Source organism: Caretta caretta, chromosome 8, assembly GCF_965140235.1.
Source record: "Caretta caretta isolate rCarCar2 chromosome 8, rCarCar1.hap1, whole genome shotgun sequence".
Taxonomy (NCBI): Eukaryota; Metazoa; Chordata; order Testudines; family Cheloniidae; genus Caretta; species Caretta caretta.
In genome coordinates, this window is record NC_134213.1 from 95,945,560 (window position 1) to 95,971,073 (window position 25,514).

The window sequence follows — 25,514 nt, forward strand, 5'->3', positions numbered from 1 at the left end:
TACTGTGAGAGTATAATCTTGATTTGTTAACTTCATCTATGACTAGTTGTCACAGGGCAGTGTTCCCTTACCCTGGATTCCTCTCTGCAAACAGTCTTCATGGGGGATTTCTGGCAAGTTCAACATCAAGTGCTTTATGTACAGTGTGAATATAACTGAACAAGTTCCCCACAGCTCAAAGTTCTTACATTTTCCCTAGGCACAGGGTGAGGTGGGGAGAGATCTCACCTCCCTGAGAACTTGGGCTTCTCTAGCTCTTTCTTCCCACTACTCTTCTTGTCTCTCTTCTAGATGTCCTCAGCTGATGAGCTGAGCCACCTTGTTAATTGGTTAATTGTTCAGTCCTTAACCAGTTATCTCCCTAACTTTCCCCATGTGGGGATGTTTACCAAGTGCTGAGGCTAAGTCTATTCACGCTCTGTCACACCAATGTTAGTTGAAAGTAAGACTATGCTGACTAGTTTGAATAACCCAGTTTTGGGGAGGTCTGAAGATCACTCTTCCAGTCAGGACTGAGAATCTCACAAGGGGCTGTTCTTTTTAGCTTTCCAGCCAAAGAGGTTTGGAAAAGCATATGAATTCTTAGGTGCTCACCCAAACGTCTGTAACATACAGCTAAATGCAAAAGCCTCCTAGCATTAGTTTTCTATGTGATTGAGAGCAAGCCCTCAAAAGTTTGGATATTCTGAAAGTCAAGGTTGCGCCAACCACACTAATTTGGTCACATAGCATATGCTATATATTTTATGATAGGTAGTTTTTTGCATTCTCCTTTGTCTGTTTACACTTCTTCTTACCTTTTATTAATATATTACAAAATTATATAGCATGTCCACCATGGGCAAGTGAACAACATTTGGGGTTCCTTGGCATTTGGATGCTTGACTTTGCAATCTTAGTGTTGTGTTGATACTAGGACTGTTGATTAATCACAGTTAACTCACGTGATTAACTCAAAAAAATAAATTGTGATTAAAAAAATTAATCGCAGTTTTAATCAACTGTTAAACAATAGACACCAATTGAAATTTATTAAATATTTTGGATGATTTTTCTACGTTTTCAAATATTTGATTTCAATTTACAACACAGAATACAAAGGGCTCACTTTATATTATTTTTATTACAAATATTTGCAGTATAAAAAGGATAAAAGAAATAGTATTTTTCAATTCACCTCATACAAATACTGTAGTGCGATCGCTTTATTGTGAAAGTGCAACTTACAAATTGATTTTTTTTGTTTTGTTTTGTTTTTGAGTGCAGTTATGTAACAATGTAAAACTTTAGAGCCTACAAGTCCACGCAGTCCTACTTCTTGTTCAGCCAATCGCTAAGACAAACAAGTTTATCTACATTTACGGGAGATACTGCTGCCCACTTCTTATTTACAGTGTCACCTGAAAATGAGAACAGGTATTTGCATGGCACTTTCGTAGCCGGCATTGCTAGGTATTTCATGCCAGGTATGCTAAACGTTTGTATGTCCCATCATGCTTTGGCCACAATTCCAGAGGACACACTTCCATGAGGATGACGCTCGTTAAAAAAATAATGCATTAATTAAATTTGTGACTGAACTCCTTGGGGGAGAATTGTCTCTCCTGCTCTGTTTTACCTGCATTGTGCCATAGACTTTGTGTTATGGCAGTCTCGGATGATGACTCAGCACATGTTGTTCATTTGAAGAACACTTTCACTGCAGATTTAACAAAACGGAAAGAAGGTACCAGTGTGAGATTTCTAAAAGTAGCTACAGCACTCAACCCAAGGTTTAAGAATCTGAAGTGCCTTCCAAAATCTGAGAGGGATGAGGTGTGGAACGTGCTTTCAGAAGTCTTAAAAGAGCAACAGTTCGATGTGGAAACTCCAGAACCCAAACCACTAAAAAAGAAAATCAACCTTCTGCTTGTGGCATCTGACTCAGATGATGAAAATGAACGTGTGTCAGTCTGCACTGCTTTAGATCATTATCGAGCAGAACCCGTCATCAGCATGGAAGCATGTCCTCGGGAATGGTGGGCGAAGCATGAGGGGACATATGAATCTTTACCATATCTGACACGTAAATATCTTGCGATGCCAGCCACAACAGTGCTATGCGAGTGCCTGTTTTCACTTTCAGGTGACTTTGTAAAAAAAAGAAGCAGGCAGCATTATCTCCGGCAAATGTGAACAAACTTGTTTTTCTGAGCAATTGGCTGAACAAGAAGTAGGACTGAGTGGACTTGTAGGCTCTAAAGTTTTACATTATTTTATTTATGAATGCAGTTATTTTTGTACGTAATTCTACATTTGTAAGTTCAACTTTCATAATAAAGAGATTGCACTACAGTACTTGTATTAAGTGAATTGAAAAATACTATTTCTTTTGTTTTTTCAAGTGCAATTATTTGTAATAAAAAATAAATATAAAGTGAGCATTGTACACTTTATTTTCTGTGTTGTAAATTGAAATCCATATATCTGAAAATGGGGAAAACATCCAAAAATATTTAAATAAATGGTATTCTATTATTCTTTAGCAGAGCAATTAAAATTCTATGGAGAGTTTAGTAAGTCAAGTTACTCCAGTTGGAATTTGGCCAGCATCCCTATCTATGAATAGAGCCACAGTGCTTAAAGACAACAAGTGATTAGGATCTTACTTTAATATCTCAGCCAAAAGAAGGCATCTCTTCAATCCTCACATGCTGTGTTAGGTCATTGGCTCAATACTGACTGGGAGGGAAGAATGACATCTATCAAATTGCCAACACTGCTTCTACAGCACTTGCTGGCTCTTTAGAGGTCTGCCATTCTATTGATTCATATCCAGTGCGGCTTAACTTGAGATGTGAAAGGATTACATATGGGATGGCATGCTTTGTAATGACTCCCCCGAAAGGGTCATCTGCAAGGGCTGAAACAGACCTATGGATCTAAAAGCACAAGTCTCTGCTACTTGAGCTGAAGGACCCAGGGCCATTAGCTCAGAGGCAGTAGCAAATTTATAACCAACTTGATATGGTGTTGCCACCACAGGGGGACAAAAAGCCACACTCAGTGGGTGTCACAGTCCATTATGGCTTTCCTATTTCTAACTTATATTTTTGTTATAGATTTCTGATCAAAGTATGTGTACCTTGGGGAACATGAAATACAGAGTACTTTCAAAGCTTTTGTTTCAGATTCGTCGCGTTGCCTGTGACCAATTATATACCCTTAGTCAGACAGACACATCAACTCACCCAGATGTACAAAAACCAAACCAGTTTCTCTTAAGTGTCATTCTCACTGCTCAGCTGCCTCTTTGGTCACCAACCAGCATCATGAGAGGAATCAACCAGAGGCAAGTTACATGCATGTTTATTCAGAAAGGAAAATTCACACGTTTTAGAAAAAGTCTTTTGCCTTAAGGATTTTCAAAATCTTTGAAGTGTGAAGAAGATGTAACCTTAGCAGTCAACTAATACCACACCAGTCAGACTTTTTAAAGTTTCCTGTCTACAGTAGACCGTGAACATTAGAGTCCAATTCATTTGTATCTTCGGGTGTAACCTTTAGATCTTGGATGCTGCCCCGGATGCATGGAAGTGCCACTATGTGCTTCCATCTATCCAAGGTTTAATGGCAAGAAATTTTATTCAGGAGAGTCCAGACTGAATGCCAAACAAAGATGTTTGGTTCTTTGAACATTAAGTCTGGACCCATCAGTTGTGACACTGACCTCACACATTCCATCCCTGCCCATTACGTTTTAGACTGTAGATATCAGTTCCATTGACTTTTCTGAGGAATGCTTTTTAGTTGGGAAATTGAATTCAACATTAATTTTGAAATGCAAATTCTATGTCCACCATGGTAGAAAAAGAATAACTTAAGAACCTGAAGCATCTTATCCTCATTCTAGCAACTGTACGTGATCATCTAATATGTAGTTTTGTGAGGTGAGGGGAAAAAATTGAATTGTCAGTCCAAAATTCAAAAAGTGGCTGCTATGAAGAAATCTGCTTTGAAGCTACAGTGGTGTGCATGTGGAGGTATAAATATGTAGATCTATAACAGTGTGATTGGGTGGGTGGATGGTACATGTTTAAGCAAATGCTCTAAGGTCTAGACTTATTTAAAAACCCTCTCCCCATTTGTAATTACTCATCTTTGTTTTAGGCTCTTATCCCAGTGTACAGAGTATTTTGACCTGAGATGCCAGTTACTGGACGATCTCACTTGTAAGTATGTGTTAGAGGTTGGAATGCGAACTCTAATATGACATTTATATTGCAACCAGAAGTGTTCTAGGCACTTAGACATGTAAGACAAGTCCCTGCCCATGACAGCTTACAGTCTAAGTAGACAAGACATTGAGAAGTCAGGGAATGGGGGCAACACAAGCTTTTATGTTTATGCTTTTTAAAAAATGGTTCACCCCCTCAACTCATACTGCCTGTACCCTTGCTTAATACTCATTTTTGTTTGTATATTTTAATATGTTTTTCATTTTAAGATTCTTTCCCTTTCTCTCCCTTCTTGCCTATTGCCCCTTATATCCCTCCCCTGTCTTGTCATGTAGTGACACTTGGCTTTTGACTTGGCTGCCTCCCTGTGTGGCCTGGTTTTCAGAGGTACTGAGCACCTGTGGCCCTCAATGCCTTCAGTTTAGGTGTCTAACTATGAATTTACATGCTTAACTTCAGGCATGCACATTTAAAAATGCTCACCTTAAAGACTTTGACTTCTTATTTCATCTTTTTTACACATGGTTATGCATTACCTGTAGTTGTATAGATATGTACATTGCCCCTCTTTTTCATGTGCTAAATTTCTTTTGACCAATTTACAATGAACATCAATAAGTTGGTGGTGAGCTGCAGTTTCATGAGCTGTTAATCAACTGCATAACTAAATGCCTGCTGTTGACATGAAATGTAATGTGCCATATCCATTGTTAATGACTGAATCTGTGAAATTCTTGGGATTGTCTATCGGTATTTAAGTTCTTCATGTCTGTAACTTCGATTTTCTCTGTTTATTCCATAGCTTCTGAAATGGAGCAGTTGAAGATCAGCCCAGCTGTCATGTTAGAAGATGAGATCACTTGGCTGGATAACTTTGAACCCAACCGCACAGCTGAGTGTGAGACCAGTGAAGCTGACAACATTTTATTAGCAGGACACTTGAGGCTCATTAAGACTCTTCTTTCACTGTGTGGGGCAGAAAAGGAAATGCTCGGTGAGTATCCTTTTGTGTACCAAAGTACATAAACCAATTTGAGTTTGATCTCTTTATCACTTGAAGATGTCTGGTTTTGGTTAATAAAGAAGTAGGTAGTGTCTTTGGCAAATCTATGCTTATGATGGCGTGTAGAGTACAGGCACTACACATGTAGCTACACACAGCAGTGAAAGGCAGCCTACACCCACACTTGTCTCTACAGTGTGTAGCTACATGCCTCAGTGAAAGGCTCTGACAGTTCCCCGCTGCCAGAGCCTTTCTCCACTGCTGGAGCCTTTCACTGCGGTGCGGAAAGGCTCTGGCAGCAGGATGCTATGCTGCAAAAAATAGTGGTGTGGACGTTTTAGAGGTGTGGACATTTTAGTCACTGCTTGGGCATGTAGAGAGCATGTGTTTAGGGCACTCTACTCACCAAAGCCATGCTTTCCCTTCTACGCTGCTGTTTATACCCATGCTAGCTGGGCATGCAGTGTTTGTATTTTACACACCACCGTCAGTGTAGACATAGCTTTATGAAGCCATTTTGTACCGGGCGAAGTAGTGAGGAGTTACAAGGAAAAATGTACCTGAGTTAGTAACCATGTTCTTCATTGCAGGTTGTTTGGGATTTGTAGTGAATTATTTAAAGATATATTTTTTTCTGCCATGGTCGGTGTGGAGGAAATTTACAGGAGAATATCAATATTGTGGCTGCATATAGTTTTGTTGCTGCTGCACCACCGCTGCAGCATCTAGGAATTCTGAGCATATTTTCCTTTGATAGTTACTAGTGTCTGATTTGAAAAAAATCAGTCATGAAGAAAATAGGATAGTTCCTGCTGCTGCTGACAGTCTAGCATGGTGATATTCTAAGTAGGTGGCTTTCTGGATATGGACAAGATTTGACTGTCTTTGTAGCAATAAGGCAGATATTTAACATTAAATGTGGATTTGCTTTCTTACAGGTTCATCTTTGATTAAACCGTTATTAGATGATTTCCTCTTCCGAGCATCTAGGATTATCCTGAACAGCAATTCTCCAGCTGGCAGTGCTGCCATCAGTCAGCAGGACTTTCACCCAAAGTAAAGAAAAGAATTTGCATTTTTGTTCACACTGTACAAGTTCTTGCCTAGCTAGATTGCAGGCTGGAATTGTAAGATATGGGGATTAGTGCAATGGGTCGACTTTCCAGCTATATCTTTGAGTACTTTAATAATCAGCTACTGGTGCACTTGATAAAGGATTGTACCAAAACTTGCCAATTCCTGTATGCATTTAAACTCCCACTAATCTCTAAATTCCAAAGGATTTGCCTGTCAAACCTATAAAGAACTTCATGTACAGCAGAGAGTTGTACCCAGTGGGCATGGTGTCTTGGCCTACAGGTGACGGAGTCCTCTAGCCTGAAGAATATTCATCACTATGGGGAGATGGCTAAATAACTACTTCTTCAAGTGGTGTCTCTGTGGGTGCTCCACTTCAGGTGTCAGTGCGTCCCAGCACCGTTCATCAGAGATCTTCAGTAGCAGTGCCCAGTCGGGACGCATGTGCGCAGTTGGTGTCTTGCGGCTTCTTTTTTTGATCTTCAGCACAAATGGATCTCTTCCCACAAAATGAGTAGCATTCACTGGTACAGGTCCAGGGAATAAAATTCTCAAAGCAAGTTGTGAATCAGTCACTAAACATCTTTTGATTTTGTTTTCCTTTGGCAATTATAAGTGGGTTACACAGTCTGACTTACAAGATTTACCAGAATTTAAAATTATGGAGTATGACTACCTACCATATAGATCCCACTTATGGTTTTCTTTTTAGGTGCAGTACAGTGGATAGCCGATTAGCAGCTTATGAAGTGCTAGTGATGTTGGCTGATAGCTCACCTTCCAATCTTCAGCTTATTACAAAAGAGCTGCTTTCGATGCACCATCAGCCTGACCCAACACTTACCAAGGAGTTTGATGTAAGTAATATGCCTTGATGCAATTTAAATTATTCAGTGTGATTTGAAATACTGCTTTTAGCCACTTCCTTGTTCCAACCGCAAATGTTCCAGAGCCTTCATTTTAAAGTGATATAATCAGATCTGAATTAATGCATACCTATTGATCTTTCCCAAGAGCAAGCCCACTTTTGAGTCTATTAGGCAGTTGTCATCTTGATAAATAAAATTATTGCCTAAAATCCCTGACTGGTTTGATTTAAAAGGTATACAACTTTGTAGACTGTTCTTAGGTATCTTATATTCAATATTGGCTGTACAGCCAATTATAATAACTTGTGTGCATAGCTCTCACAAATTTGACTCAATCTCAGTGAAATGTATGAAAATGTTGTTTAACAGCCAGCATACCTTTTTGTAACTGCCTATATAATAATAATGTGATTTACAAGCTGTTGGAGTCCATAGTTTGTATAATCTACTGATACAGAGAAATGTCAATTTTCCCCTTAGTATCTTCCACCTGTGGACAGTCGATCCACTTCAGGATTTGTGGGGCTGAAGAATGGTGGTGCCACTTGTTACATGAATGCAGTCTTCCAGCAGCTATACATGCAGCCAGGTCTCCCTGAGGTAAATTTAACTTTTAATTTCTGACAGATGCTTTCTGCCAACCGATACTTTGATTTTACTATAAATCAGAGCTGAGTAAATAAAAGGGTTTTAGTCAAATATTTGTCAAACACTGCAAAATTAGTCAAATTATTTTACAAATATTCAATTAATTCTACTGTAAATTCATTTAAGTCCCAAAATAGATTCTTATTGCGTATAAAAATGTGGAGTGTGTGAAATATGCTGAATGGCTCAGGACATGCAAATTCTCAAGAGAAATGATAGGTTATAATATCAAAATCTGTTTTTAAAAAGGAATTTTTTAAATGAATCTATTGTTTAGCACTGCAAGTTTTATCTAAAATGTAAGTTTTTATTCACAAACTCAGTTTTGTCTTCTCGGAACACTTGTGCCTTGTTTAAATGCACAGTAGTAACAGAATTATTAATTTAAATTCTTATGTGACATTTTTGCAAATAAGTCATGTTACGGATGGTTATTTTTTCCCTCCAAGGCATTGCTTTCAATTGACGACGATATGGACAATCCAGATGACAGTGTATTCTATCAAATTCAATCTCTCTTTGGCCATTTGATGGAAAGCAAATTGCAGTATTATGTACCTGAGAACTTTTGGAAGGTATCATTTCCATTTTATTCAACCTATATAATTTTCCTAGTTAGTAAGTACGTGGGACTTGGATTCAGATGTGGTGAAACATGTCAATATTTCTGACTCTTACTAGTAATTATACATCTATCTGGTCTGAAACTAATAAATATCCTTTTTAAGGTACGTAGAAGCCATAAAGGTGTAAATTTCACATTTTACAGTTGTCAAGGTTCCTTCCCAGCTCTGAACTCTAGGGTACAGATGTGGGGACCTGCATGAAAGACCCCCTAAGCTTATTCTTACCAGCTTAGGTTAAAAACTTCCTCAAGGTAGAAACTTTGCCTTGTCCTTGAACCCTATGCTGCCACCACCGAGCGTGTTAAACAAAGAACAGGGAAAGAGCCCACTTGGAGACGTCTTCCCTCCCCCCCCCACAAATATCCCCCCAAGCCCTACACCCCCTTTCCTGGGGAAGGCTTGATAAAAATCCTCACCAATTTGCATAGGTTAACACAGACCCAAACCCTTGGATCTTAAGAACAATGAAAAAGCAATCAGGTTCTTAGAAGAAGAATTTTAATTGAAGAAAAAAGTAAAAGAATCACCTCTGTAAAATCAGGATGGTAAATACCTTACAGAGTAATTAGATTCAAAACATAGAGAATCCCTCTAGGCAAAACCTTAAGTTACGAAAACAGGAATCTACATTCCATTCAGCACAGCAATTTTACCAGCCATTAAACAAAAGGGAATCTAACTCATTTCTAGCTAGATTACTTACTGACTTTTTACAGGAGTTCTGAAGAGCATTCCTGATCTGTTCCCGGCAAAAGAATCACACAGACAGACAGAGCCTTTGTTCCCCCCACCACCCCCTCACTCCAGCTTTGAAAGTATCTTGTCTCCTCATTGGTCATTTTGGTCAGGTGCCAGCGAGGTTATCTTAGCTTCTTAACCCTTGACAGGTGAAAGGGTTTTGACTCTGGCCAGGAGGGATTTTATGGTTCTGTATACAGAAAGGTGGTTACCCTTCTTCCCTTTATATTTATGACAACAGTGGTTACTATAAAACTGCTAATCTTTTTGGTCTTTATAGATCTTCAAGATGTGGAATAAGGAACTTTATGTTCGAGAACAACAGGATGCTTATGAATTCTTTACTAGCCTTATAGATCAGATGGATGAATACCTCAAGGTAGAAGTGTGTGTGGGTTCCTGTTGTGTTTTTGGTGGGGTTTTTTGTCCCTGCACCTTTGAAAAGTAAGTTAAGAACTGCTGTCATTCTTAACAATTTTAGTCAAGTGCAACAAAATCTTATTAATATTTGATAACAAAATACAGAGGTTTAAAATGAACTGTAGTTTTGCCCTGCCAACCTTCCGCCCTGCACACCTATTGTTCCTTGCATTTTGGATGGGCTTTTGGGAAATGCGGTTTTGATAGACTCTGAGAAGTTCATAACTTGTGGCTTTAGCACCTTAAATTTGCTAACCCGGTTTCTTTGTGTAATTTGCCTGTGGTGGCCAGAATTCTGGCAAAAATCACTTTGGTTATATATATTGATACGTAAATATAATTCCTGCCACCCTAAGTCCTTCACATGATGCCTCTGATTCCCACCACTTAAATTCCTGGTAATGTAACTTTAGGTCAAGGCCCCACATGATTCATGGCCCAAAATATGGCATTTATTCTAAGTCCATCATATAACAATTATGTTGATTAATACTGTATTTTGGAGGGGAAATTGTTCCCAAGCTTCTCTCCAGAATGGGATCGTTTGTGGGGAAAGAAGTCATTTCTGGTGACTGCATGTGATCTTTTAGAAGGCAGAAAATTAATATGATATATTGATGTAACACAGGTGCATTTTTATTTAAATTATACCAATGGTTCAGTGAGGCCAGTTAAATTATGCCTGTCTTTTGGACTCAGTGACGTGAGGAAGATGTGGCTTGTTTGAGACTAGGATTAAATCTTTGTTTCCATTGATTCTGGTTAGTGATAAAATAGGAGGCCGCGTTAAGGTGTGTTTGGGTGACCTTAATTGTTCGTTTACTGGCATTCTAATGTGGAGGGCCTAGAACGCCAATATTCTCAGTGTGTGTTCCCCTTAAGTTATTGACAGATATTTGTCTTTAACTTTTATTAAGATGGGAGTGTTTGGCTTGGGAATTTTCTTTTGGCTAAGAATTGCTCGGTGAGATCAGTTCCCATGGTGCTTGTAAGTTGCCCAGAAATGAACCACATCTCCCTATGCACGTTGTTTCACCCTCCCACACCCAAAAAAGGCCCCCTCTCTTTCATGCTCCAAATGTGGCTTCATGCCTCCCACTCTCCCAGTCATGGGAAGAGACTTACTTTGTGGGAAGGTATGGAAAGCAGTCTTGAAGAGCAGTTTCTAGTCTACTCAATGGCCCACCTTATTATTTTACAGTAGCCAAAAAGTACCAGGCCTCCATAAACCGACTCTCCCTGTCTGGATTTGGGGAACTCACAGCAATATCTGCATTGGCGCCATAATATATTCAGGAACTACTTTAATTCCATCCACAAACTCACCACCTCCCCCTGCCCCAAAAATACCACAGCTAATCAAAGAAATCATTCTTCATCCAGATAAACAGATAAAACACACCTGGAATTTCTAGGCCATTGCAATTCTTAGAGATTGCTCATGTCCATTCCATTGTAGGTGTGTGCGCTCACCCCATGTATTGGTGCTGTAAATTTTTTTTTTTTTTCTTTTTTCCCCTCAGTGGTATAATCTGTAGGGGACTGGCTCTGGTGCCTTCTGGAGTGGCGTGCATATGCCCCCTGCTGGCCCCCTCCCTCCCTGAGTTCTGTCTTACCACCAGAGTCGGTGCTAGAACACTCCCTTTGTTCTAGCAAGTAGTTTCTCTTTCAGTGGTTCTTTGAACTTTTATTGTGTAAATAGTTGTATAATTATCAGTTCCTAATAGTGTTAGTGTACTTATTCATAGTCCCCCGAGGGCCTTAGCCCAGAGATGGGGCATGCCCACCCATGGGCTTCAAGCCTGCAAGAAGCCCATACCGATCAGCAGTCCGCATCTTATTTGTTTGAAGTGTCTGGGTGAGACCTACATTTGTGAAAAGTGCCCCATCTGCAAGGGATTCAAGCCCTGGACCAGAAAGGAGAGAGACATCAGGCTCCGTGTGCTCCTCATGGACTCTGCTCTTGTACCGACCTCGGAAATGGCACATTTGGATTCAGTGCTGAGTACTTAGGCATTGACAAGAAGTGCACCCCCGGCACCGGCTGCCTCCTGATGATGGACCTTGCACCAGTACCAGCCGAGAAGCACACTGGGACGGGGCGTTCTCCGGAGTCCCGCAAGGATAAGGGAGTAGACGAGCCTGGACTGAGTCAGGCAATCTCGCTGCCACCAGAGCACAGCCACACTGCAGCCTCACCTATTGGGCCTAGTCCACCCCACACTCTGCCTCCTACCCCAGGGAGTGGTAGAAGTATGTGGTACCTCACGCTGCCGTCCACCCCAGAAGCCTTTCAAGTGGAAAAAAACCTCCTCCTCCTCCTGATGCTGCCTACTCCTCGGAAAGAGAGGCCTAAGGATCCCTCCCACCCACCCGTTTTTAGGGGAAAGCCCTCAATGGCACCCCTGCAGAAGTCACCCCCACAGCACAGTACCCACGCCCACTCGCCAGGACTACTGCTGTGTCCCGAATCACAGACCCACAGCAGGTTCTTGACACTGAGCTCCAGGATCCACACATCAGTCACCGGACCCCCGGTACCAGGCCACAGAAGCATGCTGCCAGTCCCCAGAATGCCAGCAATGGTCACCGGAAAGGCGCCGCTCCCCAGTTCACGGTGGATGATCCCCGCACTCCCAATTCCGGTCACCGGAGCCTGCGCACCATTCCTGAAGCGGGTGGCATTGTTCTCCAGATTATTACCAGGCCTATGAGCAGTGTCGCTGGATACGCATCATGGCTCAGCGGGGTCCTGATACCGATCCCCGATTGGCAGGCACAAGACTACCAGACATAGTGGGGAAGCCTACTCTATGGTGGCGCCGCTGTGCTCACCAGAGGAAGACCATTCCTCCTCGGGCTCTGAGAGAAAGGAGTAGATGGCCCCCAGGGACCAACTGCCACCTGCACAGCGAGCAGGTTCTTCCCAGAGCCAAGCTGCAAGCATGTGGCCACAGGGTCAGTGGCTTGGGCCCTGGTAAATCTATAACCCCTGGGCAGTGCCCTAGGCTGGCGGACCTCAGGCCCATCGCTCAGTCTCAGAGGTGTTGGAAAGACCTTTGGCCTTGGTGTCTAGACTGCCCCCAGGCTCAGACGTCACATCGGTCCAAGGAGCCCAAGAGACCCTTCCTCCAGTGGCCATGGTTCCCCAGGAAGGGGACGTGGAACCCACCTCTCATCCCGGGTTGGCCACCTCATCATCATTGCCTGATGAGGTAGTAGGAGGCCCGTCGCAGACTGTGCCTCAGGATGATGGCAAAGCCCACCAGAAGCTGCTTAAACGGGTGGTAGCCAACCTGGGATTGGAGGCGGAGAAGATGTCCAAATCCGTGGATTCCCTATTTGATGTCTTGGCAGCAGCGGCCCTGGCAAAGATGGCTCTACCTGTGCATGATGGGGTAGTCAAAATCATAAAAGCTCTGTGGCAGACTGTCATCCCTGCCCCCCATTTCTAAGAGGGCAGAGCTCAAATACTCTGTTCCTGCAAAGGGGTTTGAGTACTTATATACACACCCCTGCCAGTGGTTGCGGCCGCCAACATGCGTGACAGGCAGGGTCCAGCTCAACCTCGAAAAATAAAGATGCAAAGTGACTTGATTGCTACGGCAGGAAAATTTATTCTACAGCCAGCCTACAACTTCGCATCGCAGACCAGTAGGCTCTGCTCAACAGGTATCACTTCAACATATGGCAGTCCACTGCCAAGTTTGCTGACTTGCTCCCGCAGGACATAAGCAGGACCTTGATGCCATGCTAAATGAGGGCAGGGCAATCGTGAGAGCCTCTCTCCAGGCTGCCTCAGATGTGGCAGACTCTGCAGCCAGGGTAGCGGCCTCTGTGGTGGCTATGAAAAGGGTGTCATGGCTTCAATCATCTGGTCTGTCGGCGAAGGTCCAACAGTCCATCCAGGGCCTCCCATTCAACAGCTCGGCCCTTTCTGTTAAACAAACAGACAGCAGATTACACAGCCTAAAAGACTCGAGCCACTCTTTGCTCGCTGGGTCTGTACACCCTGTCCCATGCTAGAAAGAGATTTAAACCACGGCAGGCGCAGAGATTCACAGGCCAGACTAGAGCGGAACCGTACCGCAGAAAGAGTAGGGATTTAGGCGTGGCCAAGGCCAACCCTTCCGTGTCAACCAGGATATCTTCCTCCCAGTGTGCTGTCCAAAGCCTCACTCAACCAACGAGGAGAGGCACCTGCACGCTCAAGAGGTCAGCCGTGCCCTGGCTGTCTACTTGGAGCGCACCAAGACCTTCCGCAGATCAACTCAGCTCTTTACGGCGATCGCTGAAAGGATGAAGGGCCTTCCAGTATCCTCTCAGAGGTTTTCAAGCTGGATCACCACCTGCATCCGCACTTGTTACGAGTTGGCACAGGCTGTGCCTCCACCAATAGTGAAGGCTAACTCGACTAGGGCTCAAGCCTCTTCCTGGTGCATGTCCCTATCCAGGACTTCTGCAGGGCTGCGACATGGCCAGTGGTACACACGTTCCCCATGTATTACACCGTTACCCAGCAGGCCAGAGATGACGCTGGATTTGGCAGAGCTGTGTTGCAGCTGACACATCCATGAACTCCTGCCCGCCTCTGGAGGTACTGCGTGGGAGTCCCCTACAATGGAATGAACATGAGCAACCCATCTCGAAGAACAACCATTAAAAACCGGTTACTAATCTTTCATGTGAGATCAGCCTGTTTTTTTTTTAAGCTTTAGAACTTCACTTCCCAAACGCCTGTTCCTATTTGCCTTAAACGTCTGTGAAAAAATTCTAATGTGGCATCGAATTACACATGCTGCATTTTAGGAGGATTGATTTAGCACTAGCACAGTAAAATGGGGAGGGGGAGTGATGAAATGGGGATTAAAATAAGACTATCTCTAATCTTAATTTTAGACCGACTTGCTTTTCAGATTTTTGAGGCGATGCATCTTGGTGATGTAGCTTGTATGAAACACTGAAAATCAAGGGGTGTGTGTGTATATATGAAGTACTCTGTACACAGTGTAAGTAAGTTAACATTGTGATGAGTTAACTTCTGCAGTTTCTGCTTTTGTACTTTGCGACCTTAACATTGCATTAGCACAGGGTTTTTTATGTAATAGATAAAACCAGGACTAAATTCAGGATGCTGCTCTTTGTACATTACAAAAATATCCGACTGATACTTTAACTTTCTATCTTCAACAGAAAATAGGACGAGACCAACTATTTAAGAATACTTTTCAGGGCATCTACTCTGATCAGAAGATCTGTAAGGACTGTCCTCACAGGTAAGTAACTAGGCAGTATGAGGCGACAGTACATCATGGAGTTCACTTCTGCTTCTTAAAGTAACAGATGTGGGAGGAGGAATAAACTTTCAACTCTATTGTAATCTTAGTATTGCAAATCCCTTTAATATTCACTGACCGTTTGTCCTGTATAACGTAATTTCCTATACCTGTGTCCTACTGGCTCAGAATTCAGGACTACTTTTCTTTCTTGTTTAAAATTGCTCATATATTAATGTCACGTGAGCAAATTTGGAACCTTCTCACCTAGTTGTACAGTACCATGTGATGTCTCCAGTTGTAAAAAGGAGAGCACAATGGTACTTTGTAAACAGTTGGTGACTAAAACGCTTCCAGCACCTTGTCTATTATAGGAAAAATCTCACATTCCAAAGCTAAAATTCTAAGGCTTTCATAATTCCTTATATTGGTCATCACATTTTTTTTCTAATTAGTGGCTCCAAAATAGAAGCTGAAAATGAGAGCAGGAGTCCTGTAACCAGTGGATGGCCACTTATAACAGATCAAATAGAAAATAATTCTAAGTCATGGTTCTCTTGTCAAGTCAGAGAGGTGTGAGAAAATAACCCTAATCAGCAGCTGAAGTCTCAACAAAAGTGAAGAAAGCTCTGACCAGAAATTGTAACTACTTTGAGTTGATCCTCTTTATACGAGTTATACTTTCCAGAAGTGGCTATATATCTTTATGAAAACTGATAAGCAGATTATTACTTGTCTGTGATCACTTAGCAAGCCAGTAGCAGAGCTGGGAATAAATCTCACATTTCTTGATTTCCAACCTTTGCTGTAACAACTGAAGAGTGTACCTAGGAGGACATATCTAAGCTAGATATGTTTTGCTTTGTTCTCTAATATTTTAATGGGTTTTATTTTCCCCTCTTGAATCTAGGTACGAGCGCGAAGAAGCCTTCATGGCTCTCAATCTAGGAGTCACTTCATGTCAAAGTCTGGAAATTTCATTGGATCAATTTGTTAGAGGAGAAGTTCTGGAGGGAAGTAATGCATACTACTGTGAGAAATGCAAAGAAAAGGTATTTTACTTTAGTGAGGAGAAATTAAAATACACACTGTGACTTAAACTATGTGTACGCTGTGTCGCTGAAGTCCTGCCGCTGTAAGGCATGCAACGTAGCTGCCATGCCAACAAAATAAAACCACCCCCAAGGAGGGGTGGTAGCTTCGGTGGCGGGAGAGTGTCTCCTGCTGACACAGCGCTATCCACAGCTGCGCTTTTTGTCATTACAGCTTTTGTCAGTCAGGGTATGTTGTTTTTTTCACACCCCTGATCAACAAAAGTTTTCCTGACGTAAGTCAAGTGTAGACATAGCCTGAGTATTAACTTGTTTCCTACATGGATCTAGGAAGAGAGATTTCATATGGCATATGAGGGAACAATGTCTTTCATTCACAATCACAAGATTAAATCCAAATCTATAGCCCTAACCAAACATCAAGTTCCATCCCCTATGACTTGAGTTTTCTATATCATGAACACTCAGATAAGCAACTGGATAGTATAAGATGTTTTTTTCTAGAGGTGTAAATAACCCAGTCTGCGTGGGTTCTATACACGTCGCTCATTGCTTGTGTGTGCGTTTCTAACATTCATCCGGTACTGTGTACAATTTTGGGACATTATTCTTTAAAAATCATTTAGACTGGACAGGAATTGTACAATGTTTTATAATGAGTATCTAGACAGAGGTGACTTTCTTCTCTCTTTAAGAGAACTACAGTGAAGCGCACCTGCATTAAAGCTCTGCCCAGTGTTTTGGTGATCCACCTGATGAGATTTGGATTTGATTGGGAGAGTGGCCGCTCCATTAAATATGATGAACAGATAAGGGTAAGATAACTGCTCTATATTCTCCCCCTGGGGCTCCTCTTGAATCCCCATATTTCCCTTATCCCTTCCTCAAAAAAGCATTTTTTTCAGAGACCATTGTACAGTGATCTTCTCTGCAGTGATAATGTTTGAATGTAGCTCCCTGTGGAGTCTTTCAAGGGCTTAGTCTGTTGTTTCCACTTTACTCTCAAGTCCTTGATGGCCTGGAAAGCAAGAGCAAAAACCTGCTTCTTAAAGAAATGCTGGATAACTCATACATTGTGCGGATAACAGGCAAAAACACAGCACTTCCATTAGATATTTCCTGTGTATAAGGCATTTATGAGTAAGTCTGTGTTTTTATACAACTACAGTAAGCTGGTAACATACCAGATGGTGTCTTAGTTTAATCCAAGATGTTTGCTTTTGAACAGTTTCCCTGGATGTTGAACATGGAACCCTACACAGTTTCAGGAATGGCTCGACAAGATTCCTCTTCAGAAGTTGGTGACAACGGGAGAAATACAGATCAAGGAGGTGGAGGATCCCCACGAAAAAAAGTTGCCCCTACAGAAAACTACGAGCTTGTTGGTGTGATTGTGCACAGTGGCCAAGCCCATGCAGGGCACTATTATTCCTTTATAAAGGACAGGAGGTAACGAATGAGAATGATCACACACGTTAGTGGGTTAGGACCAAAGCAACTGGGTCTGAAGATGACTTGTTTTAAAAGGAACATCCCAGGTTCCTTGTTAAACGTAGTGAGTCCTTTAAAGCTACCAACAAAGACGCGAGCTACTGAAAAAAACGTAAGCGCTTCTGGAAAAAGTTGAAAATCTAGTGTGAACGAACGTCCAATCCTGTAAGCTACCCCAGTTAATGTCATTTGGTGTCTGTGCTGCATCTGATCACAAGCCACCCAGCCAGGGTAGACAGACTTATGCTAGTGAGTAAAAATAGTTGTGTAGACATTGCTTTGACATTACAGCTGGGACTCAAGCCTGGCTGGGGAGGGGCAGGGGGCTCGAGAGCCTGATCTCCAGCCCAGGTGGCAAAGTCTGTACAGCTCTTTTTAGTGTGCTATGGTGAGCCCTGCTATCAGAAGTCTGTCTAACCAAGCTGGAAGGCTCTTTCCTAGATGCAGTGTAGACATACCCATTAGGGTTCCATGCAGGCTTGCAAGATGGCAGCTGTCAATGATATCTCAACATTAGATGACATGTTTCATGCTTTTGAATTTTAAATCGCACCTTTTCATTAAAGTAATTTTTATTTTATTTTTTTTGGTAACTTTAAGAATTGTTTTAAGCCCTTCTTGTTCACCATCAAAGCAGACCCAGTCTCAGGAATTTCATTGCTAGAGAATTGCTTTTTTTTAATTTAAGGCACTCAAACCTATCTTGTAACTTCTTTCACCTTTCTGTTGTGTTTGACCATAGGGGATGTGGAAAAGGAAAATGGTATAAATTCAATGACACCGTTGTTGAAGAATTTGAGTTAACTGATGAAACCTTGGAATATGAATGTTTTGGTGGAGAGTATAGACCGAAAGTATATGATCAGTGTAAGTAATAAGTATAGGCTTAATGAATAGTGGCTTTGTTTCATACTAATTCACTGCAGAGTTAAAATTAAGTAAATGTTATCCAAACATACTAGGAGTTATTATTTTGAATTAACACTTTGACCCGGAGTGACTAGAATTAGAATGTCTTCAGTTACATTTTGACTAGGAAACCTTCCTAAGCAACTTTTTATGAAGTTTTCCACATTACTGAGGAATGTTTTCACTGCTTATAGAGAGAGGGTTGAATAATACTTATTGAACCAAATTCCCTGTAGCCCCATGCCTTATGTGCTCACTTCCCTCAGAGTAGACTGGGAGTAAAATGGTTAAGATTACTTTATATAGTTTACCTTTTGCATTAATTATGTTTCCTCTGTAGAGATTATAAAGCTAATTATACCTACAAAGACTGACTTGAACCTCATTTTTCCTTAAAGCTAACCCTTATCCCGATGTGCGTCGGCGGTACTGGAATGCCTACATGCTGTTTTACCAGAGAGTCTCGGATCAGAACTCTCCAGTCTTACCAAAGAAAAGTCGAGTCAGCGTTGTACGGCAAGAAGCTGAGGATCTCTCACTGTAAGTTTATCCTCCTATCTGAGGCATTGCTGATGCCATGATATCTAGATACCATAGACAAAACTAAGAATAGGATAATTCCTGTCCCCCAAAGGAGCATGCTGTCTACCCTGTTTTTTTGAAGGCTCTTAATGAATACTTTTTTATTGCTTCTGTCAAGGTTCCCTCCCCACTCTGAACTCTGGGGTACAGATGTGGGGACCCTCATGAAAGACCCCCTAAGCTTATTTCTACTAGCTTCTGTTAAAAACTTCCTCCCCAAGGCACAAATCCTTCCTTGTCCTTGGACGGTATTGCTGCCACCACCAAGTGATTTAGAGACAGATTCAGGAAAAGAACCACTTGGAGTTCCTTTTTCCCCAAAATATCCCCCCAAGTCCCTTCACCCCCTTTCCTGGGGAGGCTTAAGAATAATATACCAACCAAATAGGTAAACAAGGTGAGCACAGACCAGACCCTTGGGTTTTTAGGACACTAAAAACCAATCAGGTTCTTAAAAGCAGAACTTTATTATAAAGAAAAAGGTAAAAGAAGCACCTCTGTAAAATCAGGATTGAAGGTAATTTTACAGGGTAATAAGATTTAAAACGCAGAAGATTCCCCTCTAGGCAAAACTTCAAAGTTACAAAAAACAGGAATAAACCTCCCTCTTAACATAGGGAAAATTCACAAGCTAAAACAAAAGATAATCTAATGCATTTCCTTCCTTTACTTACAATTTTTGTAATCTTAGATGCTTATTTCAGGTACGGTTTTAGGAGAGGTTTTTTTTTCCTGCCTGGTCCCTCTCTCTGTCCCTAGAGAGCAAACAAAGAGAGCACAAACAAAACCTCCCCCCACACATTTGAAAGGATCTTCTTCCCTTATTGGTCCTTTTGGTCAGGTGCCAACCAGGTTATTTGAGCTTCTTAACCCCTTACAGGTAAAGGAGGGATTTTATGTTACCCTTAACTGTATGTTTATGGCAGTTTCCATGAGTAACTTTTCATGCTCCCACCACTGTTGTAGTGAGAGGTCTGACACTGACTCAAACAGCCTCCAAAAATATATGTAGATAAGGATCAAAACACTTTATTAAGATGACATTTTCCTGTTGGTATATTGAAAATTGCCTTGCAAGATTCTCTCAGGATTCAGTTATCAGCATTAAACTTGTCTGTCTCTTAGATCTGCTCCATCTTCTCCAGAAATTTCACCCCAGTCATCACCTCGACCACACAGACCCAACAGTGACCGTCTCTCCATCTTGACTAAGCTGGTCAGAAAAGGAGAGAAGAAGGGACTCTTTGTAGAGAAAATGCCTGTACGAATATATCAGGTAAAGAACTCCAAAAATAGGGACTGAATGCTGCTTCTGTCCATTTATTCTTAGGCACAGCAGGTGAAATACATTGTTCCGAAGCTGACCCTAATGTAGAAATAGATTTGTTGAAAACAAAACTAGATTAAAGGTAGAAAATGTTTCAGGACTGTTTAACTCATTCCTATAGTCATCAATCCAGTGCTAATAACTAATTGTACAGCACGGTTCTTTTACACCATATTATTCAAAAACATCGATTGACAGATTCCCTGCCTTGAAGAATTTTTAGTTTAAAACAATCTAAATGAACATTAAAATCCATGTATATAAGGGAGAGTGAAGAGATGATTGATCAGAGCAGAAAGGATGGAGTCCTTGAAGTGAATCTAAAGAAAAATAGAGAAGATATTTGGCAGATAAATGGGAATTCTATGTAGCTGTCCTTGTTTTTGGAGCAAAAGGTCAGAGCAGTAAGGTGAGGAGAATGGGAGAAACCAAAAGGAAGAGAAGGAGACAAGCTCAGACATACAGATGTTCCCTCTTCCTGTGAGGGCTTTGAAGTTGGCTTGGTAAGATGGGAAGCCAATGGAGGGAGAATTGGTGACCATTTAAGCAGTGGAGTACAGGAGGATTTACAGTGCAGTCTGGTGTTTAAAACATGTAGTCACAGAAAACAGAATTTGTTTTAAACTTAGTGTGAGGCTTCTAGTGCAACTTGCGTGGGGGAAACTCTGCATGCATGTACATTATCGTGACTCTTTTACACCTGCTAATTTTATGGTCCAATAACTTGTGTAGCACATGTTAGTGATATCCTAAGCTTTCATTTTCTTGGCACGTAATCTTGTAACATTGTTAAATACGAACAAAACCACAAGCTATCTTTTGCTGGGCAAGTGGGTAAATTAGTCTCATTCTGCTAGTGTTTCTTACCGTATTTTGGGAGAAAATAATTGTCTTTATGGAAGTCTTTCAGTACTAACTTCCCCCAAGCAATACAGTGAGCTCAGAGCACAAACAAGTTCATTGCGTGACCATGTGCCAAACACTCCTGATCCCTCTGGAGTAGGTAGGATTGGAATGTTAATGTGAGCACTGTAACCTGGGAGGATGTAATGGTTTCTTGCCGTCCATTACTAACAATAACCACTTTTCCTTTACAGATGGTGAGGGATGAAAATCTGAAATTTATGAAGAATAGAGATGTGTACAGTACTGACTATTTCAGTTTTGTTCTGTCGTTAGCTTCTCTGAATGCTGTAAGTAGCAGAATTTTAATCCTTGGGTGCTATAATATTGGACTGGAGGGCATACAGAAGGCTGTTTGGGCCCCAGTCTGAAGAAACGCAGCTGGGTGGTTTAATTGAATTCTTGTTTAAACTATTCAATATTTCCAATTACCTTTCCTAGTGACAGCATCTAGTTAAAAGCTGGTGCTATCTTCCTGTTCCTGATAATGGAAACGGTTGTCATCAGGCTGCAATAAAATGTGCAAAAGTATGATTTACATTTCTGTAATTAAAAAACTGTATAACAGGAGTACAAGTTGCTAAGCTCTGGCTGGTTAGCATTCCCTTCTATATGAAGGGTGGATCACAATTGATATTCGTCACCATCATATCGTTCTTTTTCCAGTTCTTGAAGCTTTGTGTAAAACAACGCTTCCAATTTTAAAGGGACATTATTTACAAGCCTATCAGCTCTGATAGATGCACTCTCCAGTGTCCTAGAGCTCATACAGTCCTGTCTACTCACAATAATGGAACAGTAAACAAACCAGCGTCCTGGGTTGGGTGGGGTTTTCAGCAAGATAGTTCATATTTTAACAAAGGTATAGCCCTAGTTTTAGATTGCTCTCGTGTTCTGAGCTGGAGAGTCTTCATTTCAGTGTAGGTAAAATTTGGAGCCTGCCAATGTGCCTCCAAATAAAGCAGAACTTTAAAAAATGAGTATTTTGCTATGTTTATTGATTCTTTACAAATATGAACAGAAAAGTGGTACTGCTGGACTGGAGTGAATGTGTTGTTTCTTTCAGACTAAGCTAAAACACCCCTATTACCCATGTATGGCAAAGGTGAGCCTACAGCTAGCAGTCCAGTTCCTCTTCCAAACCTATCTACGAACCAAGAAAAAACTCAGGTAAGGATTCATGTTAGTGTTCTATGGGTATACTCGCTGAGATCTGCTGACTTGTAAATCCTGTAACTTTTTGAAGCATTGCATTTAAACCTCTTGACTCCACAAATCCACTTGATATTCACCAGCACAGCAATAGTCTCCAGCTGTGGGATTCCAAATACAAATGGAATTTGCCCAACACAAGAAAATCCCGGGAGGGAAACTTGACAACTTATTTCTACTGCAGTTGTCCGTGTCTATCGGTGTCATCCATAACATCGTTGTGGGGGTAGAAAGGATTTAAATACAAGTAAAATGATCAGGTTTAATTAGCGTGTATTCTGAGTTGAGAAATAAGAACTCTAAATTCTGGTATTTTATGAGCCCGAGTAAATTCTTAGTTTTTAATAAATCGATACTCGTTCTGACTATTGCAGAGTTTATTAATAATGTCAAAACCCACCCTTTGGATCTCAGTGCAGGAATGGCTAGGCTGGATTTGAGAGAGTAAAATGCGATGCCTGGTTTTTTTTCCCCTAAGTGTTTCACTATTTTGTCCTGTGCTGTCCAACATCTTTTCAATTCAAATCAAGACATGGGTCATTTATGTGCTGTAGACAGGTGAAACAAAAAGAGAGCATCTGAGTTCCTGTATCTTGTTAAATTCTTAAGATATTTTTCAGTGGTGGAAGCAGTAGCTCCCCAGAAAAAGGAGTCAAACCACTCCCCTTTGATTGACCAGTCGGCGGGTCCTGCTGTCCTGAAAGCTGCACAGCAGAATAACTACCTCTAGAAACACCAGATCTTGATGATCAGACAAGAAAAAGTCAGATATGGAATTCTGCTGTTTTACTGATCCTGCTGTCTCTGCTTCATTAAAGGATTGATACGGAAGAATGGATTGCCACCATTGATGCATTGCTTTCTAAAAGTTTTGATGCTTGTCAGTGGCTAGTTGAATATTTGGTTGGATCAGAGGGACGAGAGCTTGTAAAGTAAGTACCAGTATCCTCTCTCAAGTCAATATAAGTAACATTTCTTAAAGGTGTGGTTTGTCAGTTACTAATAAAAGTAGAAGAGCTGTTCAGTATCTTCCGTATCCCTTAATCAGATGTTTAGAAATAGTATTTGTCATAATCTGATTGCTTAATTTTTCATGAAGAAGCCAATAAATATAATAAAATAGTGATATCCACTTAAGTGGAGAAACAAATGTCTAATAATCTAGTTTTAGTGATTGCTTTGAAATGCATCTTGAAGAGTTTGTGGAGCTCCTTACTAGTTTCTGCTACAAGAGGAAGGGAACAGAAAACATGATTAAATATATTTTAAAAGATTGTTGCAGGTATTCTCAATTTTGTTTCTCTTACAAAGATGTAGAAGCTAAAGTATATGCTTTGAGTAAGTTCATCCACCCATTGACTCCTCTACAGTGAAATCCCTAGATGAGCAATTTAATGGGTCAAGTTGCTCAGAAGGATGTTTCAAACAGCTTTTATTGTACTTAATAGAAGGGGAAAGTAATTTGTGTTCAAGAAACAAAGCCCTCTCCCCCCGAAATGTGCTAGTCAGGTCTTATTTCAGAATGCCTTTCATTGAGAATTCTCAAGTTATTTTTCAGTTCTCAGCTTTTTATGAAGGTGGTTGTTTACAAAAGCTCTTCAGCCTAGTTTATTTCTTTCTTAGGGGCATTTACTTTAAATCCTTCTCACAGATTGTTGGTTTTATCTTGCACTGTTCCAAGGTTTCAGTGGGGATTTCCACAGCAACTCTTTTGAGCATAATAAATCCAGGCCATTGCTGGTAGCTCTTAGAGTTTAAATGATTGGGGAGCCAACAACTTAATACTGCCTTGTTCTGGGATTACAAGGAAATTTTGTTTTGCATCCAAGGCTCTTTTAACTTTTTAGCACATATTCCAATGTATTAGAAAACTTCATGATCTAAGTTTAAGCATTTTCTTAATTGTATTAAATATTTAGATGATAAATCATAATTATTTTGAGGGAATAACTCTTCTGCTGTCATACTACAATGATCAGGTGATCCATGGAAATACGGTATATTTCTAGCTAACTAGCCATAATAATCACTAATTGAGGCAAGGAAATTCAAAGTTGACGTTTATTCCTTAACTCTAGTTGTGAGAGAACCCCTAACTTTGAGTGGCTTTGTTTTTCTGCGTCAAACTCACCAGTGTTTAAACAGAGTTCTCTCTGAATTACCTATATGCTTTGGGGTATTTTGGATTTCGTATCAGGAAGTAAGTTTGCTGGTTCTTGTTCAGAAAAGGAAATATCTAGTGTTTAGGCATTTTCAAGGCACCTGTCGTGTAATCTAAGATGGAAAATGTTGGAGTGTGCCAGCTCTGAGAAGTTGAGGCAAGATCACATTTAATCACTTCTTAGTGGCTGAGATCATATGCTAGGAATCTGCTATGCTACCCTACTGTATGCTGTGTATAAAAGCGCTGATTGAAGAATGTCGATGCTATATGTATAGATGTCTCTTATGAATTGTATTATAACTTCAGTTTGGTCTTTTAAAGTGATAAAATGCAGTTTCACTGCTCTAAAAAAATAAATCCATTGGAAATTGCAATAGGAGCAAGCATGTGAACGCAAGCTTCAACTCTTATCCTTTTACATGCCAAATGTCAAATTTCAGCATGAAGTAATAGTGTAGACAAATCAAAGATTTGATCCCAAGCTCCCTTCAGCTTTGTTGTGTATTTTCCAGGACTTTCCTGCTGGAGTGCAGTGTAAGAGAGGTTCGCATTGCTGTAGCCACCATTCTTGAAAAAACTCTAGACGGTGCCTTGCTTTATCAGGATAAGGTCAGTGATATTTCATTCTGAATTAGTGTATTGATTTTTGTAATGTTATAGCTGTCACTGTATTGCCAGAAAATACCATGCACCTCTGTTAATGACCAAAGTAGAAGGCTTTAATAACCTCATTCTCCATAGTTCTTCAGTTCTTGAATCTCTTCATGCTCATTTCCTCTAGCCACGATAATACGGTTTACACCAGTCTTGGACTCCCAAGTTGCATATTTTGAATGTCAGGTACACATCATGAGATCTCAGCACTCAATCTATATGTAAATAGCAGTTAAGTCTATTGGGGAATGACATGCACCTTAACTTTGCGGTAACAGAGGATGGAAAAGTCTTGGGAGCAAAATCAGGACCTCTACATGGCTTTCATCAATTAGACAAAGGTCTT

General features: G+C 40.9%; 1 protein-coding gene across 2 annotated transcripts in view; it reads left to right on the top strand.

The window, feature by feature from the left end:
* USP24 (ubiquitin specific peptidase 24) overlaps positions 1–25,514 on the top strand; it is a 110,074-nt gene that overhangs the window by 61,747 nt on the left and 22,813 nt on the right. For both annotated transcript variants that reach the window (XM_048859704.2, XM_048859706.2), the window contains exons 37-55: positions 3,171–3,331; positions 4,150–4,211; positions 5,020–5,211; positions 6,159–6,276; positions 7,010–7,154; positions 7,647–7,766; positions 8,264–8,389; positions 9,459–9,557; positions 14,792–14,874; positions 15,785–15,926; positions 16,622–16,741; positions 17,155–17,375; positions 18,160–18,284; positions 18,725–18,866; positions 20,034–20,184; positions 21,333–21,428; positions 22,205–22,308; positions 23,169–23,282; positions 25,027–25,123. In XM_048859704.2, the coding sequence (XP_048715661.2) occupies positions 3,171–3,331; positions 4,150–4,211; positions 5,020–5,211; positions 6,159–6,276; positions 7,010–7,154; positions 7,647–7,766; positions 8,264–8,389; positions 9,459–9,557; positions 14,792–14,874; positions 15,785–15,926; positions 16,622–16,741; positions 17,155–17,375; positions 18,160–18,284; positions 18,725–18,866; positions 20,034–20,184; positions 21,333–21,428; positions 22,205–22,308; positions 23,169–23,282; positions 25,027–25,123 (2,418 nt within the window). The remainder of the gene's footprint in view (positions 1–3,170; positions 3,332–4,149; positions 4,212–5,019; positions 5,212–6,158; positions 6,277–7,009; positions 7,155–7,646; positions 7,767–8,263; positions 8,390–9,458; positions 9,558–14,791; positions 14,875–15,784; positions 15,927–16,621; positions 16,742–17,154; positions 17,376–18,159; positions 18,285–18,724; positions 18,867–20,033; positions 20,185–21,332; positions 21,429–22,204; positions 22,309–23,168; positions 23,283–25,026; positions 25,124–25,514) is intronic.